Genomic DNA, 19,448 nt, shown 5'->3' on the forward strand with positions numbered 1-19,448 from the left:
TAACCTAACCTAGTTATCGAGGAAAAAATGAAAAGTTAGCTGAAAATCTCGTTTTTACTTGATAATATAATGATAATATTTATAATTGCCTGAAATAAATGCAATTTTAAAGTTTTAATTCTTATTTAAACATATTAAAAAGTTTTACGTTCATTATTAATAGAGATTGAAACTAAATATTTTTTTATTTCGAAGTTGAAATCAAGGCACATTCACTGCCAAGTCAGTTAAAAATTTTCCCTTTTATTCGTTATTTCTTATTTTATTCAAAGTTTTTGGTCAAATTCCAAATTTTCTCTCAAACCGTATACTTTTTTTTAGTATAGATACTATTTATTTACCTCATTATATGCTGCAAAATCTAATTAATCACGAATTTCTAATTTCATGTAGTCTTGTCTCCGATTGTACCTCCCAAACATCCTTAAGGAAACCGACCAAGGCAGACAGACCCTATGCCAAGCAATACTCTAAACCGCTAGGCTTTGATGTTCGACTTATCATCTATTATTAATTGACCAATGGTCACCGGGTATATATGCATATTCTCATGGAGAAAATCACGCCAGTCGAAATGCCTTCCTCGGACGACCCGGTTGTCGCATAAACACGTCATGAGTCACGTATTTTCCGGTTCCTGCCTGAGAGCAGTAGTCATTTAACTGTTGTTAAAATGCCTCTCGCACAACTATACATATGTATCTACCTACCACTACTATCTCGTACCATAAATACTATTACTACAACTACGCAAAGTAGGCATGCACAACACAGAAATGGTATTTAACAACGATGATTCTTTCCCATGGAAGAAGAGATCGGAGAGAGAAGGTCACGTCAATTTTCGGACCGCAAAACACGCGTCTTTTTCTTTTCTTTCCACACTGAGTGTTCCGTTTCGAGCGGTAATGGTGCGTTATCATACGAATGCGTAGAGGGGTCATATACGTTTTTGAACTTTTGATCTGCAACTCGAAATTTCGACTTTAACTCGATATATTCACTTGCAACTCGAAATTTCGACTCACATGTAGTTTAAATGATTCTTATTTGCTATTCAATTGTCTTAGGTTAGGTTAGGATTGAGTCAAATTAGGTTTAGTTTAACTTTGAAAACAAAAGAAACTCACTTTGTGTTGTCTGTACCTGTCATAGTCCCATGATCGTAACCTAATCGAACATGTACAATATATCAAATTAAAGATCTAGACAAGCTACATTTACTAAAAAAGAGTGCGGGACGATCAATAACATGACATACCTACTCGAGCCTAACTAAAACGAAAAAGCCGATGAAATTCTTTCTTTTTACTTGCTATTGGGTAGCATAATGATAGATACAGTTGCCTGATCGTGAGATTTAGAAAAAGAACCTTCTTGGGATAATTTCTTTAGAACATTAGGTATATTATGGTATAAATAAATTAAGAGACCATAATATAATCCCTTACATCTTTTGCACATTATGCCCTCGGAGAAAAGAATAAATATCGTAGCATCTGGAGTTGAATAGCGACCACCCGTACTTTCGAAGTCTTCGGGTTGGGTTATCTATCGATTTTTGTAATACAGACGATATTCTAAGCACTAACAATAATACTTGCAGAACAACAGAACAAAAACAACTTATTGAAATCAATATATTATCAAGTATCTGCAAAAATTTTTGTTATTTTTCCTTTCTACTGACGCATATACGATGCAACAAATTACACGCGAAAAATAGCGAAAAATCGAATTGGTAACTCCAAGGCGAGGCGTAACCGTAAATTTCGTCCCACGCAGTGTTGTTTATTAGCCCTGAAATATGTACTTACTTATATGCTCTCTTATACCTCTAGGGGTTTAATTATAAAAATACTAAATGGATTAGTGCGATATGTACTATATTTTACGACTTTCAGTCAAAAGGCAAACTGGTTTCTAGTAATTGAAATCGCAATTTTTACCCATTGAAATCTCCTTATGCTGATGTAAGGATAATATTAAATATAGAAGATAATGTTTTACAATATAATTGACAACTAATTGAATCGTTCCAATTATTACCTACGTATGTAATTTAGGGAACTTTTTTTCACTACACCGTTTAATATTCTTAATCAACATGCGTTGAAAATCACGTGTAAATTTTTCCGAAAACATGGATTTCTATTCTAAACACTGTGATTTAACGCTGCTAGATAAATATGCGATTTTTTGTATGGTAACGGACAAAGGTTCACACTAACTCGGTACGATTTTGGTTTTCAATGATTTGGTCATTAAAAGCTTTTACAAGTGCTTAAAGTTGATGTTTCTTGTAGGACACGTATTTCCAATAGAAATTAAAAAATTAAAAAATGGCCTTCGACAGGCGTTAGAACAAAGCTTTATCTATCTTACTACAAAATTTCAAACCTCTATTCCAAATATTAAACTCATGACATCTAGAATCGATAAGCATGTTTTCACTCTACGACGCGTGTACTACTGAATCCCCTTAATTGCTTTTCATTACAATGAAAATATCGGCACATTTTACTCACAGACCTTACATGTCCAAGCCCTTTTAAAAAAGAAAAGAAATAATACCAGAATTCCAATCATTATTAAACAACTTAATCAAAACAAATCACAGTAGCAATATGTTTTTTATTTTTGCAGAAAATCTTTATTATTTTAATTTATATTTGTTGTTGCGCTTTCTACACACAGTGCATATGTATCTAAGTATGATTTTGGATATATGTCCTCAAAAGGTCAACAGAAAAATCTGAACGTGACCTTATCAGGAACGAACTGCACGGATCGGACAAAGGACGCTCTAAGTCATACTTCGTGTAATTCAAAAAGCACAAAACCGGACACTACCTTTTCTATTGGCGACCCTATTTGGTGCCCATGTCCAAGTACGGTTTTCTGTGCGTGTAATCCGAAATAAGATATCAAAATCTCGTTAAATGGGTTTGTTACAATCACCACCTGTGGATGGTCATTTCGGATACAACAAAAGCGAGCGTCTTTCTACCGTGTGCGATAACCTTTTACGCCAAATTGATACGACACCGTATGCAAATGTGGTTGTAAATCAGGGTTGTCGTTGATGATTATTTGCAGACAAATTTATTGCGGTGCATGTGACATCGCAGGTTCGTCCCCCGTTCCGAAAATAACAGCACGATGCCCAGACACATTATTACGATGTCGGTCGGTCGGTCTCTCTTGTCGTCGTTGGGGACTTCTTCTTCGACACATATACCCACACACGTATGTACATACATATAGATACAGATGTAATACACACACACATGCATAGTTGGACGCCTGAACAAAATCGGCTTTGGTTCATTAATGAAGCAGACGTTCAGGTTTTCGAAATTACACCACCACATCGCAAGACCATTGAAACAAGTGAATACCGCGAATACAAGCAACTGCGCGAATCGCCGAGAAAAAGTTTTCCCTTTTCGAACGATTCACTTCTGAGAGACTGAGACCCGTGCAAAATTTAAATCAAATTCTTTCTGGTATAATTATTTGTTTAGACACCAAGTTATTTTACACTGTCACACATTATATAGAGGAGACTTCGGTCAGAATTTTATTTTTTATTTTTCTATAAATTCTGATGAATGCGGCGTATACTGTAAATTAACTACTAGAACATGTACCATCTATTATATAATTCGGAAAACTCCAAAAACTTTGCAACTGTGCCAAGTAACCCCGTATGATTTAAGGCCTTGTACTGCTGTCTCACAGTGATGCAAACGAATCGACGTATAGATCGCTGCCTCAGGCATACGTTAACAACAGTAAAGTAATGTAACGTTTCATTTGTTTCCTATTTACGCTTAGTTAAGTAAAGTCAACTCCTTGCTTTTATTTTTATGTCTTTGTGAATGCTAATACAAAATATTTGTTGTCTATTTAAGGAATGCCTTAGATAAAATTGAGTCCCTTACAAATAATTTTTTAAAATGGTACGTCGACTTAAAAATGGCAAAAAAATCATAAATAGTAAGAATACACCCAAATAACATTAAAAGGAATCAAAACCAATCCTCAACGCAAAACAAATTAACAGCCATTTTATCGTTCTTTGAACTTAGAAAATTATCATATAATATACATATGTTTATTTATGGATTTTTTCGGTAAATTATGTACATACATAAATTTACAAACCAATCGTACGTGAAATATTGTTGAATGATGAAACTTTTTATTACTGCCTACTAGAAACGAAACGATCCAGTATATTGTAAGCAAAACTTGTTTATGAACCAAGCTAAATTTCCATGAATTGTCCCATTACGAAAACGGTTTACGTACAAAAATACCCGTATATTCGATACCATCGTGTTACTGCTCACGTACTTATTGTTTTTAGAACCATGATCTGATTTTTCTTGAATAAAAAAATTCGTGTTAATTTAATGGAGCAGATGCCAAAAAAGGTCACGTTTGGAATTCTGAACAAATCCAAGCAAATTTCTCTATTCGACTCATTTGTTTACAAATTGTAGTGAAGGTCACGGGATGCTATCTGTTATCAACTGTCATAATTAATTTTTCTTTTGTCTTTTATTTTGCAGATGAATCATCGATTTCCGTCAACAGTACCGAGTGCTTTTGCAGTCTGGGGAGGGTTCGTGTGGCTGTTTATTTTAGTAACGAGTTTGGCAATGATGCAGACGACGTTCTGCAAACCGACGTCGTCACTCGAGTCCTCGTCCATGCCCCTCACTTTTCACCATCTCGCCAAAAGGTCCTTCTTCGATATCGAATGCAAAGGTGTCTATGACAAAAGCATATTCGCAAGGCTCGACCGAATCTGCGAGGACTGCTATAACCTCTTTAGGGAACCAGAACTTCATTCGCTATGCAGGTGAATTATACGATAAAACATGTTACTATCCTTTCAGGCACGATCAAAGTGGCATTTGCTACGCTTCCTGTAGATATTTGTTAATCGATACCATTGAAGCTGGATTAATACAGTGGCCAAAATGAATTCGAAATTTCCGAAACCAGGGACTAATTCTGTGCCAGTTAGAGCTCATAACCTGTTGAATATTATTTCAATTCGGTGCTAGTTTGAATAACTAGAGTCAAACCTTCAAGATTAGGAAATACGACAAATGGCGCTGTAAACGCCATCTGTAGTACAGTGCTATATTTTAGGATTACGTATGCTTCAGCAAGGTCCATTTAAATATATGGATATCTACTTGCTGAAACGAATCCCGGCGTAGCTAACCTCAATGTGGTAGGCACGTTACCACAATCGAATAAAATAATAATAAACATCCATAGCACTGTACTACAGATGGCGTTTACAGCGCCATTTGTCGTATTTTCTAAAACGCGCTGTTAAGGCAGCAGATAAAAGTTGGTCTGTGTTCTGTCGGGCTGCCTGCGACGCGCTGATGAGATCCAAAAAGATCGAAATCGCGATCCGCGTCTGGCAGCTTCAACAGAATACAGACCACTTCGAATTATTTTATTCTTCAAGATTAGATTCAATATTAAAAAGAAAAACATAGATTAAGGCGAAAAAAAGGTTATAGTACTGGCGACGAATGGATCTCGGGACTGCTTGCATTGCAGCTGAATATCTATACCACTGATCCATTTACAGTTATTGTAATTTGGGTCACAAAGAAAGATTAATTATCGTACCTAGAAGTATATTTAACAGTTGGCGCTGATATCGTGTATATTTTCGGACTCTAAGGTGTACATGTGAATTGTGATGGTGTTATGGACCCCTAATTTTCTACTTTGACACCAAGTTAGCCCCTGAAATACCTCTTTGTTTGAAATTTTCTTTTGCCACTCTGTTTCGTAATTATAACATTAAAAAAAGGAACTTTTTTCTTTAGCGTTCGGCGCTTATTTTTCTGATGGTGAGCTTGCCTTGCCCTAACCAGAAAAGGGATAAATTTAACAAACACCCTATGCACAATTGGCAACGGCAGTCATCGTCTAACTTTCACGGGTTCAACTGGTATTTTAATATAGTGGAATTCGTTTATTATGACTTCGCCTATATTGACCAACCGTTTAATATGAAGTAATTGCAGTGTTAAATTTGGTTTTCATATTAAATTCTCTATATGTGGATGTAATGACTCCGTTTAAAATGACATATCGTTTATTATGACTGATTCTCAAGAAATCATATCCGGCTATAGTGACCCAAATGATTAATTATAACATTTTCGCTCATTTTTCTGACCCTTCTTATGTATATTGATATTACAATTCATCGTTCTTTTTATATTTTTCTGTCAATAATTATATACAATTTGTAGTTTTTCTCTCTATTTAACTTTAAATAACTAACCAAAATTGAAAGTTGTTTATTTTCTAAGACTTTTGCTTTGTATGACGCCCGCTTAGTATGACGTGTTTGTCATTTTCCTTCGATGTCATTATAAGCGGATTCTACTGTAATTTCTTCACATTAAACAATTGCTTTATTTGCAAACGAGTTTTTGAACGGACAAATGTCCATCGCGGATGACACCGGGACCACCCTAGCCGCTGAGAATAAATGACAAAAAAGAGTTAGCGTTTTTAATCGGCACAGGTCGCACACACATTAATTATAAACGTGTTCCGTCTCTTTCTCATACGTGTACCTATCTAAAGGTAGGCGCATTAGTTTCGCGTAAGGGACGCGTCACGTTGCGTCGTTTTATGTTTCACCTTCGGTTTGGGAAGAGGACCATAAAAATGCAAATCGCAGTAATAAAAATTAATTTCATTCGATTTCGTAACCTGTCCGATCCGATGACGATGACCTTCTCTTTCTTTCTCGCTCTTCGAATAATTTTACTTGTTTATTTATTTCTGTACACGTTTGCTTCGGTCAAAACGTCAAGCCGAGCTGCAGTTCAGCTTTTCTCAATGAGCGTCTCTTAACAAAAAATACATCGCACAGTGCCAGGAAAAGATTTCGAAAGTTTTTGCCAATTTGATGGAGTACGAAACGCAGCTTCGACTCACCCGCTGATAATTCGGTACGTTTTTGAAATCAAAATGCAAAACTCTATAATAAACTTTTAGTCATATGTGGTCAATGCCAACGATGAACTTTTAACTTTTCTGCAAATCGATATTGGGTAATAAAATACTACAATCCAACGTGCAGACAATTTTTTAATTGTCTACGGACTGAAAAAGATCAAATACACAGTAAAATGGCGTATGCTGATCGTATTTTTTACAGATACTTAAACATTGAATATCTGTAACCACATTAGAACCTCTATAACTCGAACATCAAGGAAGTCGCCAAAACATTCGATCGGCTTATAGAGGATTTTGACTTGTAGAGGTTAAGATTTGGTGTGCTTACATTGTCGGTAAATCCTTAAAGTCGATAACTTAGTTTTCTTCGAACTATAGACGTAATAAGTTTCAAATTATCGAGTTCTAGAGGTTGTAAAATAAAACATTGCTATGAAACAGAAGTTCAATTCAATTTTTCGAGTTATAGAGGGAAAATATATACCAAAATGACTTACAGGGACTCATTAATTATTTAGTTTACTAATAGAGGATTGAGATTTCGAGTAATGGAAGTTTTGGGGCTTGAAGGGAAGGTTACCAAACATTCTTTGGAGTTTTGGAGGTTTTCAACTTATCGAGGCTAGACTTAAAGAGGTTCTACTGTAATAATACGAAATAATTTCATATTAGTAACCATATCTGAAACTGTTATATCATTATCGTATCTATATCCAGATCCGAAATTTCGTATCCATAACAGCGAATACAGGGGGAAAACAAACTCTTCGAGTATATTACCTGTACTGTCACTTGTTACTTATTTCTTAATTAAAACTAAAATGCAAACTGTAGAGTTCTTAATTGAGAGATTGAACTTATGCTATGTTAATAACTGACTGTTTATCAATTTAAAATTAATTCTAGAGTACGTATACAGTGTGACGTTATCGGGTGATCATATGGCTAGGTCGTGTTGAGCCCTGGATTATGCCATGACCATACGCGTAATGATTACCCTGATCTTAAACCTTGAAACCATTTGAGTCTATCAGAATTTCCAATATTTTTGGAAAAAGCAAGAGGCTGTAGGAGTTCTTTTCCAATCCAATTGTAGGAATAAATAATTAACGCAAATAATGCACTGGTTAATGTGCGAACTAGTTTGGTTGTAAGCGGTAATCATTTCGACCAAATCTTCGCGGGTTTCCGACACTGTGCAACGTTCACGTCGTGAATATCCAGGACCAGATGTGGTCAATGAAACTGTTACGATGTTAATACGAGACCCGTTTATGTGGCGGAGCCGAAACTCGATTCAAAAATGAGGCGAATTATTGACGCAAATTGTCAATTTGCATAAATCACAACGTTCCGATCGTAAATTGCCACAAGGAGACAAATTAATTAGCTTATAATAAAATACTGTCGATAATAAAAACCTTCCATTGTATTTCGACTTTTGTCTGTGCCATTTGAATTTAATGTCATCAATGTGGAAAGTTTTATTTGTAAATGGATAAGTCAGTTATCAATAAATTGTTTCGGATTTTTCTTATAGATTTAAGATTATTAATGTCACAAGTAAGAAATTTACTCAGTCAGGATTGTTTAGGTTGTGACAGGTGTGAAGAATAATAAAGTCAATTCTCCTCTAATATCTAGGAATTTTTGGGATGTACCAGGTCTGTTCAAAAAGTATCGTTTCATAGTAAACGTTACGAGATATTATACACTTGTACCAACTTTTTTTTCAATCCTCAAAGTACTTCAAAAAATAATTTTTTGTAATCTTCTTCGGCTCCTCCTTCAATGCCGTCTTTATCTCCTCAATCGTAGCGTGGCGTCGTCCTATCATGGGCCTCTTCAGTTTCGGGAACAAGAAAAAGTCACAGGGAGCCAGATTAGTGTTGTTTTTAGCCAAAAATTCGCACACATGCAACGTTGTGTGAGCAGGGGCGTTATCATGGTGCAAAAGCCAATTTTTGTTCTTTCACAAATCCGCGGAAATTCAAAATACGCAATACTTTTTGAATAGACCTCGTACACCACGTCGTATGAATGCGACTCGTTACTTTTGGTTATTGTTTTAGAAAGTTTTTAAAGTTGCATAATATCTGTTTTTTCAAGTGTTTTTATTCTATAGCCCGACAGGACGATAGGTTACATTGAAAATGGTTTTGCAATTAATTGTAGACAATTCTAAAGCCTTCAATTTGTGCCGTGATGAATCCAATTTTGTCAAAAAATTATTGTTATAATTGTAATGGTGATGGCTTTTTAAAAAAATTATCAACACTAAATTTCTATAACAATGAAGCAATCCTTTCTGGAAGCTATAAACAAGGGGTTAAAACTTTTTTGACATTGTTTTTTGTTATAATATGAGAATGGAAGTCTTCAAGAAGAGACATTTAAACGAAGTCTGCTTTTTTTAAAANCGGCTTAAATGTGAAGTTGGGTGCAAAAGAATACAATTAAATCCTCTGTCGGGAAAAAACGAAATGACTTTCCGCAGAACCCTATAGAATACCTAAATTGCAATTTTCTAGAACTAAAAAACATTTTAGAAAGGGCTAGCAATTGGTCCATTTTGTAACTTTTTGTTAGTCCCAAAAATATCGGGATCAGGAAAACTTCATCCCGGAAATTTCAGGACTGAAAAGCTTTCGAATACACTAATACAGAATTTATTATTTCATAAATATTCATTATTTGCCAATATATTGCTGCGAAAACTGTAACGATAACACTAATATCTGTAAATGATCGAATCATTGATATGATTCCCGTTGATGGAACGACAAATTACCATAAACGTTTCAAGAACTTCATAGACGACGGCAATTACCGACCAATGTCCAATAATACTTATTACAAACCCATTTCAACGGACGGTTTAATTGCCAATCGTAAATTAAACGACTTAAATATTTACTCTCGCATTTACTTTATTTACACGCGACTATATTTTCACGCTGTACACAAGAGACATCAATGCTACGTCAAGCGACGAAATTCCCTTTAATTCGTTTCGTTTCGACGCGAATGTTTTCATTTTAAGCTTTTAAGCATTGATTTCGTTTCGAAATGCCAAATGTAAAAAACAAAATTGTATTAATTTTTATATCAAAGAGACAAATACAAAAATAACAAAACAATTAATAATATTCCAGGTATAAATAGTCCGGCGGAGTTGTGATTAGTAAACAAAAATGGTTGTATTGGAAAAATTATTCATTAAAGGTATAGACAACTANAACTAATGCTCTAATGGGCGTTAAGTGCTCACATTTCATGTGAAACATTCAGGCAGTCCTTGGCATATAGATCTAATGTCTCAATGGCCGTTAAGTGCTTAAATTTCATGGGAAACTTTGCATTCAGGTAGTCACTTAGTGTTTTTCTACTGTATAACCTAAAGCAACCGGACCTAAGTTACCGAGCAATGCCTTGATTAGGACCATAAGGTTACGGTAGGAAAACACTACCTGTAGTCACAAATCCGTATTTGGATCATATTACTTAATTATTATTAGAAAAAATCGAGAAAATTATAATCTTAGTAAATTAAGAAGCAGGGGATTTTTTTTAAGACAGTTTTCCCCAATAGACATATCCCACTGGATATTTACCTATATTCAATTAATTACGTTGGTATCAAAAATGTGGACAAGACTCACGTGTAAAAGTAATGAGTATAATCATACATTCGTTAGTTAAGATATTTAGTGTTTTGAATGCCTAATAGTTCAAGAAAATAATATTTTGTACCATTCAAGAATCAAAATCGAATAATGTCAACCACGCTCTGACTATAAATACCTATTTAGAGTGTGTTAACTTCTTGTATGGAATGGCTGACCTTGCTTTCAGTGAATGTGCGACCGCAGTACGAATCTTAACCTAATCAAAACGCATTAATCATTTATAGGAAATGATTAGATACAAGGTGGACAACTAGTAAAGAGAAAATCCAATCAAATCGTTTCATTAATTTATTAATTGCTTAGAAAATAATTATATGTATATACTAATGTACTCTTAGTTTTCATAAATTCATTTATAGATGAAAACTCAACAGGTGACACAGGATTTATTTTTGATTATATTCATAACATTTGGCATTAAATAAACTGAATTCTGTTCTGTTCGATTTAGACATGTTAACAAATTTTGACAGAACCAATTTTAAATTGTATTGGAAGAAAATATGTATACCAACAAATTTTTATGACAACGCAAGAATTACATTATTAGATTGTAAATGAAATAGTAAAATTTATTAGGTAACTTGTAATAATCTCAATTTTGACATGTTTCTTTAAAAATTATTTCAACTTTCTTAATTATTACAATTAAATTTATCATATCAACTAAAATACCTAATAAATTTATTTCTGCTGGGATTTTATTTTTACAAATTCGGGTCCAAATTGTAATTTTTATTATTTTCGCTTAAGAAGCAACGGGCTAGTGGGGATAATTGTAAATATCGCTTTAATATTTAGGTAAATTTTCGTTTTTCATTTTCTCCTTGTAAAAACTTTTTAGTGTATAAAATCTACAACCATCACGTTACATTAATTTGAATTACAGAAGGATATTTCAAAGAAATTTGAACACAAAATTTCATTACACATAAATACTACTCATGAGACAAGCCGAAAAGTTAATTTAATTAATAACAATACTATTTGTAGACAAAGTCGCAAGCATCTATTAACGACTGTTTAATGGACCACGCGCTAGGAATAAAAACGCAAAACTTCAAATTTCTGCTGTTACTGAAGGCCAAGGTTTCGTGTTTTATGTAAAGTAGGTATTAGAGCCTAAGGAGATTTCAAAATTAATTATTTTATAGGATTCTATGTTACCGAAATTTATACTTATTATGAACGAAAGCAAAGAAGCTCGATAAAAAAACAATTCATATTTGCAGATTGAGACAGATTGTTATCGATTGATTAATGAAATAGAAAAGTCAAAACTATTGACAGACATTCTGAATTTTATGCTTGTGCTTTTTTTGACGTGACAACGTCTTATAATTCGATGGAGCCGGCTGCACGCACGAAAAAACATGACTCATGCGGCGTTACCTCGCTCTGAGGCGTTCCATTTAAGGCTTGAAGTGCAAGCGAGAGCGCGGAACNAACATTGAAGACTGCCATTAAAACGAAGATAAAAAAAAAAGAAAATGATTTTCCATGACCAATAGAAGTTGGAATTATTTTAAGAAATCATAGCCGCCTTAATTATAACAATTATTAAGAAATAAATTTGGCATTTGATAGTCGATTAAGATTTAAAAGGACTTCATAATAATAATCCCTTAAAAATATGTAAAAGGTTATTTTTGCATTAAACTTTATCAACAATATCAAAAATGACTATTTTCAACTGTTTTTCGCCAGTTTTTCAACGAAATGTTTTTGAATTATCTACAACTTTTATGTAGAGCGTATTCTTCATTATAAGGTCGCCAGTCCTAAGACTGGTTGGACACGCACCTCCACTCTTTCCTATCCTGAGCTAATCTTCGCATTTCCCTTAAACTAGAACAATCCACGTCGTTAACTATTTGCGAACAGTAATCTAATCTAGACCTTTCTCTTCTCCTCCTATTTCTGCCTCTAATATGTCTCTGACTAGACCTTCATGCCTGAGAAGGTGTCCTACCAACCTGTCTCGCCTATTTCTTATTGACTTCCATAGAGTACTCTGTTCTCCTATTCTTTCTAATACCTCTCTATTTCTAATCTTCTCTATCCATGGTATCATCATCATTCGCCGGTAACACCACATTTCGAACGTTTCTAACATTTTCTTTTCCGCAGCGCCCACCTTCCACATTTCCCACCCGTACAGCGCCGCGTTACAAACATACACCTTTAACAATCTTTCAAATTTCTAAATTGACCGTTAGCGTGCATAGAAAGTGACTTATTCTTATTGAATGCGACTCGATCCTGCGCTATCCTCTGCTTTATATCCTTACTACTCCTTCCGTTCTGACTTATCTAGACTTCCTAACTACCTAAAGTCAGCCACTTCTTCTATTTTTTTGTCTCCTATCTTTACATTAGCTCTTTCTAGATTAGATTACTGTTCAGAAATAGTTAAGGATGTGGGATGTTCCAGTTTTAGGGAAATGTGAAAAGTAGCTCAGGATAGGAGGGTAGAGGTACGTTTCCAACCAGTCTTTATAAACGATCTGATATTGATGACATCATATATGGAGCCCTTATAAGCGAATATCAGTGTAATCGGTTTCGTACGGACTATTTTTCGGTTAAGTGCGTTTTTCTTTTATTAGCTGCAATTTTTTCTCGCATGGAAAACAGTCCAGCGAAGCTGTGCAATTTTTCCGACTGCAAAATGCGAATCGGTTGATAATTTCGAGTGGCGTCGAGACGTTACACGTTTGATAGACACAAACACGCTTAGGTACATATGTTTAGAGAGAGGAAATCAAAATTGTAAGAGGATAGAAATCTATGAGAGGCAGCTGTTGCTCGGTGTTATTATACTGATACGTTGCTGATTTTGCCGAAGATGCTTCCAGAAATAGACTGAAGAACAGACGGCAATCGTCTCGCGAGCTCCGTACACTTTATATTAAATCCGGCAATATAGTCGACCTCGTAACTTTCGATAGTATCCATATGGAACCGAATAAATGGTATACACACGGTGGGCAATCGCTGTAGGTACTACTATACTAGCGCTAGGGTCACGGAACAAAAAGAATAGCGTCGGGTCGGGTCACTCATAACAAAATGAAATCGCTTTTGTCCTAGAGATTGATTAACTAATTAATTAATTAGGTTAATTTCATAATTCAAAAAAGATTATCAAACGTGATTGTTTGCAGCACGGTTCTGTATGGGTGCGAAACGTAGGGGGTGGTCGAAATTGAAGCTTTTTAAATGTGGTACTATACGAAAATTCTAAAAATGCCGTGGATAGAAAAAATTAGACATAAAGATGGATGGATTACCCGGTTTGGATCTGGCACTTTCTTAAGATCCGATTGGGTACCAAATAATTATGGCAACCAAGAATTAAAATTTCATTGGTTTAATGATGAAACGACTTTTTGAACGGGACATAATGTGGCTTCGGACATTGGTGAGGGTGGTATTTATTGGAAAGGCGTTCAGAACGAAGCTAGAACCATTAACCCTAACGGTTTTGCCGGGTACTCGGTTATCTGGACCCCAGCAAAATGACTATCCGGGGTATCTCCAGTTAGAATTGAAGAGGCATCAATCAAAAAGTATGGGATATTCAATAAGATAGACGAATAGGGATGGTTTTCGAGGAAATTTTCTGAAATATAAAGCGCTAGTTACAAATATATTAGAAGCAAAAACAGGAGTTAAATGTGATAGAGGTAGATGTAAGATTAAATTATAGATTGCTCTAATTTTAGAGAAATGTGAATATTGGCATGATGCATGTGCATTCGGGCTGAAAACACGTCCATTAAGTAGGAAATGCAATATTAGCAGAATCAAATGCAAGCAGGCGTACAATTAAATGCTCATTAAGTGCCTATTAAGCGCCCTAATTAGAAATTAAATGCTCCGGGCATTTTTTTTTACAACAATTAGTACTTAATCTTAAGCTAGCAGAACATGAGCGAAAATGTTATTAAAAGAATGAAAATTTCTTGACACACTAATTAAATGCTCATTAAATTCTTTCAAAACAGACCTGCTGTAAATTAAATGCCATTAGTATTTTTCGTTTAAACAAAGAAAACTACTGTTTAAGACATGCACCGTTTAATGGGTTATTAATCTTAATTTTTTTATTGCTATGATCTTGTTCTTCCTATTTAATAAACGGCACAGCTAATGCCCGGTACGCAGTTATCCGGTACTCGACAAAATCACTATCCGGGGCATCTCTACTTAGAAAGAATGGGAGATTCAATAAGATAGAGAAATAAAGATAATTTTCGAGGACATCTTCTCAGATATAAAGTGCTAGTTACAAATGTATTAGAAGCCAAAAACAGGAGTTAAATCTGCTAGAGACAGATCTAAGATTAGATTATAGATTGCTCTAATTTTAGAGAAATGCGAAGATTAATCTTAATTTTTTTATTCCCCTGATTTTATTCTTCATTTAATGGACGGCACACCTAATGCTGGGTTCACAGTTATCCGGTACCCGGCAAAATCACTGTCAGGTGCACCTCTACTTTAAACCCCTCTGTTTTAATTTCGATGAATAATAACACGTGTAACAGGTTAATCACCTAAACAGATTCTCTTCTAGAAAATTATTAAGTACACACATTAGATCATACACACTTACCGAAGAATTTCTCAAACGGTTTGTTGTAAACAAAACACAATCTGCGATTTTCGAAATAATAAGACGAAACACCACGTGTTTCTTAATTTAGTTCAACTTCGAGAACGTTTCTCACGGATTCGTAAATAAATTAAACTTTTATCTGCCGTCTCGCACATCTTTTATTTAAAATATCGTCTGCATCCGGTTAATTCAAATAAGAGCATAGGTACGATGACGTAGGTGCGCCTATAAGCTAATCGAAATAAGTAACATCGGAAAATATTATCTGCGCGCACACTTCNTCCGCTGATTTTATTCTTCCTATTTATTGCACGGCAGAGCTAATGCCGGGTACACGGTTATCCGGTACCCGGCAAAATCACTGTCCGATGCATCTCTAGTTAGAAATGAGGAGACATCAATCAGAAGGAATAGCAGATTCTATAAGATAGAGGACAATTTCTTAGATATAAAGCGCAAGTTACAAATATATTAGAAGCAAAAACAGGAGTTAAATCTGCTAGAGACAGATCTAAGATTAGATTATAGATTGCTCTAATTTTAGAGAAATGCGAAGATTAATCTTAATTTTTTTATTCCCCTGATTTTATTCTTCATTTAATGGACGGCACACCTAATGCTGGGTTCACAGTTATCCGGTACCCGGCAAAATCACTGTCAGGTGCACCTCTACTTTAAACCCCTCTGTTTTAATTTCGATGAATAATAACACGTGTAACAGGTTAATCACCTAAACAGATTCTCTTCTAGAAAATTATTAAGTACACACATTAGATCATACACACTTACCGAAGAATTTCTCAAACGGTTTGTTGTAAACAAAACACAATCTGCGATTTTCGAAATAATAAGACGAAACACCACGTGTTTCTTAATTTAGTTCAACTTCGAGAACGTTTCTCACGGATTCGTAAATAAATTAAACTTTTATCTGCCGTCTCGCACATCTTTTATTTAAAATATCGTCTGCATCCGGTTAATTCAAATAAGAGCATAGGTACGATGACGTAGGTGCGCCTATAAGCTAATCGAAATAAGTAACATCGGAAAATATTATCTGCGCGCACACTTCCATCTTTATTGTTATGATTATGAAGTGTTAAAAGTCAAATTCGAAACTGGTGTTAGTTAAGTGTATATACCTACGTGAAAAAGTGCCGCAACTATAATATCTTCGGATCCCGGTATAGAACTAAATAAAATAACCAAAAGAGTCACGTAAAGGTTAAGTTTGCTTATATTATGCTACCGGCATTTATTTTTACTCTTTTTTCGAATCTATAAGGCGCTTTAAATCCATTTAACTGTTGACGTATAGGTAAACGGGGATAAATTTGACTGCTTAGTTCACTTCAGAAGAACTTTAATTGTTTCAGAATGAGATTTTTTGATGATGACGACGATATTTTTCATGAACTTTCAAATGGGACTACGTGCTAGCTAGCTAGCCTCCCAAAAACTGATTAAAGATAATTATCGAAGAATGACGTAAATTATTATTAGCAGACGTTAAAGATTATTAATTATTAGATTTATTAGATCATCGTCAACCACATAAAACTAATTTTTTTATCCCTTGGGAACAGCGTTTTTTTTCTGAGAATTTCTAAAAATATATGTACAAAATTTCATGATAATAATAACAAACAAACTAACATTCGCATTTATTGGAATTATTACTGTACAGGCCACGAAAGAGAATTATTCAAAGCAGAAACAGGTATAAAGGGAGGTAGACAGTTTGGATAAACTTTTAGAAATATTCAATTAAACAATTCGGCAATTTTCTTGGAATTTCGAGATTGTTTATGAATTTAAAATCTGTGTTTAATTTATTTTTCAACTAACCTAACTACATGGTGGTTGTCCAGTCTCTCGATATGGATACTACCAAACCAATTGAAGTTAGATATTTTAAATTATCCCAAGGAATATAGCAAGTATCTGCTTTTAATTTTTCGTTGTCAAATAAGTAATCGTTTTTGAAAAGGAATGTTTTCCAAGTTTTCAAGAAAGTCAAAGATTTAGAAAAAATCTTATGTATTAGCAGTTTCAATAATATGTGAAGATGTCCCACTCAGAAATCAAAAAAAGTTGGCTTTAAGTCTATACATGTAGCACAAAACACTGATTTACAGAATAATTACAATTTATTTATTTACTTTTGCTATCAGTATTATCTAGTAAGTAATTCAATCAAATTTCCCAAGCTCGAGCTTCTTAAATGTAGCCAGTTACACTCGAGTTGCGAAAAATTTCTACTTTACCGTCAAACGTTTTAATTTTCTCGCCTCTAATAACGCTCGCAACGTCCAGATGACTAAAACCGTTTTTCATAATAGCGAAAATTTATAATGGTAATAGTTTTGTTTAAAAACTTGAATCATTAATTATCCCTAGGACTGATTTTACCAAAAAAGATTAATTTAAATTCCAATTAAAGGCAATTTATAATGTAAAACTACACTCCAATCTCAAGTTAGAGAAAAATTCGAGTTAGAAAAATGGACAACTTCGAGTGAAAGAAACTTTAGGATAGATGTAAAACAATATGCATGCCAAGGAAACAAAAAATTTTCGAGTTAAAATAGAAGTTCGAGATTCAGAAGTTCGACTCTGTTTTGTACAAAATTTTCCTTCCGCTTATAACTAGTTTATTTTTATCAGCGATTTGCATAATTTAATTTAAACGGATTTTGTGATGATAATCGATTGAATATCCTATCAAATGACAAAACTATTGCGTATATGGCATAAATTACTAAAAAAAAAACACGGGTCACTCAATAACAATTATAATGCAAACATATACCGTTGGCGCCATGTTTAGTAATTTATTGTTGTTAATTTTTTTATTTTAGTGATTATGACCGCCGACAACTAATAAATTTTTCTCCTTGCATTCATTAACATTAAAAACACGGTTGATAGATAATGAAATAGATATCACAGAAATTATAATTCCAGCAATATTATTATTAATAATAATAACATGTTTATGTAAAGTTAATGAAAATGTTGAAGTTTTTCTTTCAATTATTGCAAATAAATCAGTAATCTGGCACCACAATTATGTCTCAGGTGATCTTTAGTAATTGTGGTCAGTCTTTACGTATTGAATGAATTTATTTTTTTATTGTTGCTATTAAAAACAGTCAAGAAAAAAATAAACAACTTGACTCACGTACAAGCCATTTTAATTATTACGTGACGTATTAAAAGAAAGAAAGTAATAAACTTTTTGAGACAAACAAAGTTGAACGATGCTACGAGGTAGTAAAGTCTATAATACCAGGAGCGTCTTTACGTTTATGGTAGTCAGGGCATAATCCAGGTATATCGACAGATAGAAGAAGATGCAATTTAATTGTCCCAAGCTCACAATAGCTCAATATTCCTATACCTACTCTAGAATTAATTCCAATTTAATAAATAGTAAAATGTATAATATGTACCAGGAACGTCTTTACGTGTATAGTATTCAAGGCACAATCCTGGTATTTCAATCGATAGATGTTACAATCTCATTAGCCCAAGCTCATAATTACCCGATAACCCTATACCTACTTTAGAATATAAGTTCCAATTTAATAAACTGTAAAGTATGTAATACCGGTAGCAGGGTACAGGACAGTTGAAAAGAAGTAAACAAATCAATGATCACAAAACATAGGTTTCCGTAATGTACAACCGATTTTATGTGGCAATATTTAGCTTGGCTTTATCGACTGTTAACGATCGAGTTTACAGTAATATTTTCTTCCCCAACGAATAAATTTTGCACTATGTTTACATAAAATAAAAAATAATTACCGTAATGATCATTAAAGGACTCCGCACAATAACTGTCTATAGGGCATTTGAAAAATGCTCTTTATTTAATGAAATACATAAAAACCATCGTAGTCCAATTGCAGTTGATTTGACCGAAACCGATTTTCCATAAAGATTTTATTGTACAGAGTCCTTTAATTTAATTTAATTTAATCGTCATAACACAAGGAAATAACAAACAGAATAGCTCAAAACCCCAACGCCAAAACACGACACTGTAGTTGTCCGAAGCACTTTTCGGTAACAAAGTTACCTTCTTCAGGGACTGAAGTAAACTA

The 19,448-nt window shown here is 34.1% G+C and overlaps 1 protein-coding gene across 2 annotated transcripts in view; it reads left to right on the plus strand.

Moving 5' to 3' along the window:
* LOC108738542 (ion transport peptide-like) overlaps positions 1–19,448 on the plus strand; it is a 124,197-nt gene that overhangs the window by 85,511 nt on the left and 19,238 nt on the right. For both annotated transcript variants that reach the window (XM_018472015.1, XM_018472007.2), the window contains exon 2: positions 4,581–4,873. In XM_018472015.1, the coding sequence (XP_018327517.1) occupies positions 4,581–4,873 (293 nt within the window). The remainder of the gene's footprint in view (positions 1–4,580; positions 4,874–19,448) is intronic.

The sequence above is a fragment of the Agrilus planipennis genome, unplaced genomic scaffold (assembly GCF_000699045.2).
Source record: "Agrilus planipennis isolate EAB-ADULT unplaced genomic scaffold, Apla_2.0 scaffold25, whole genome shotgun sequence".
Classification (NCBI taxonomy): domain Eukaryota; kingdom Metazoa; phylum Arthropoda; class Insecta; order Coleoptera; family Buprestidae; genus Agrilus; species Agrilus planipennis.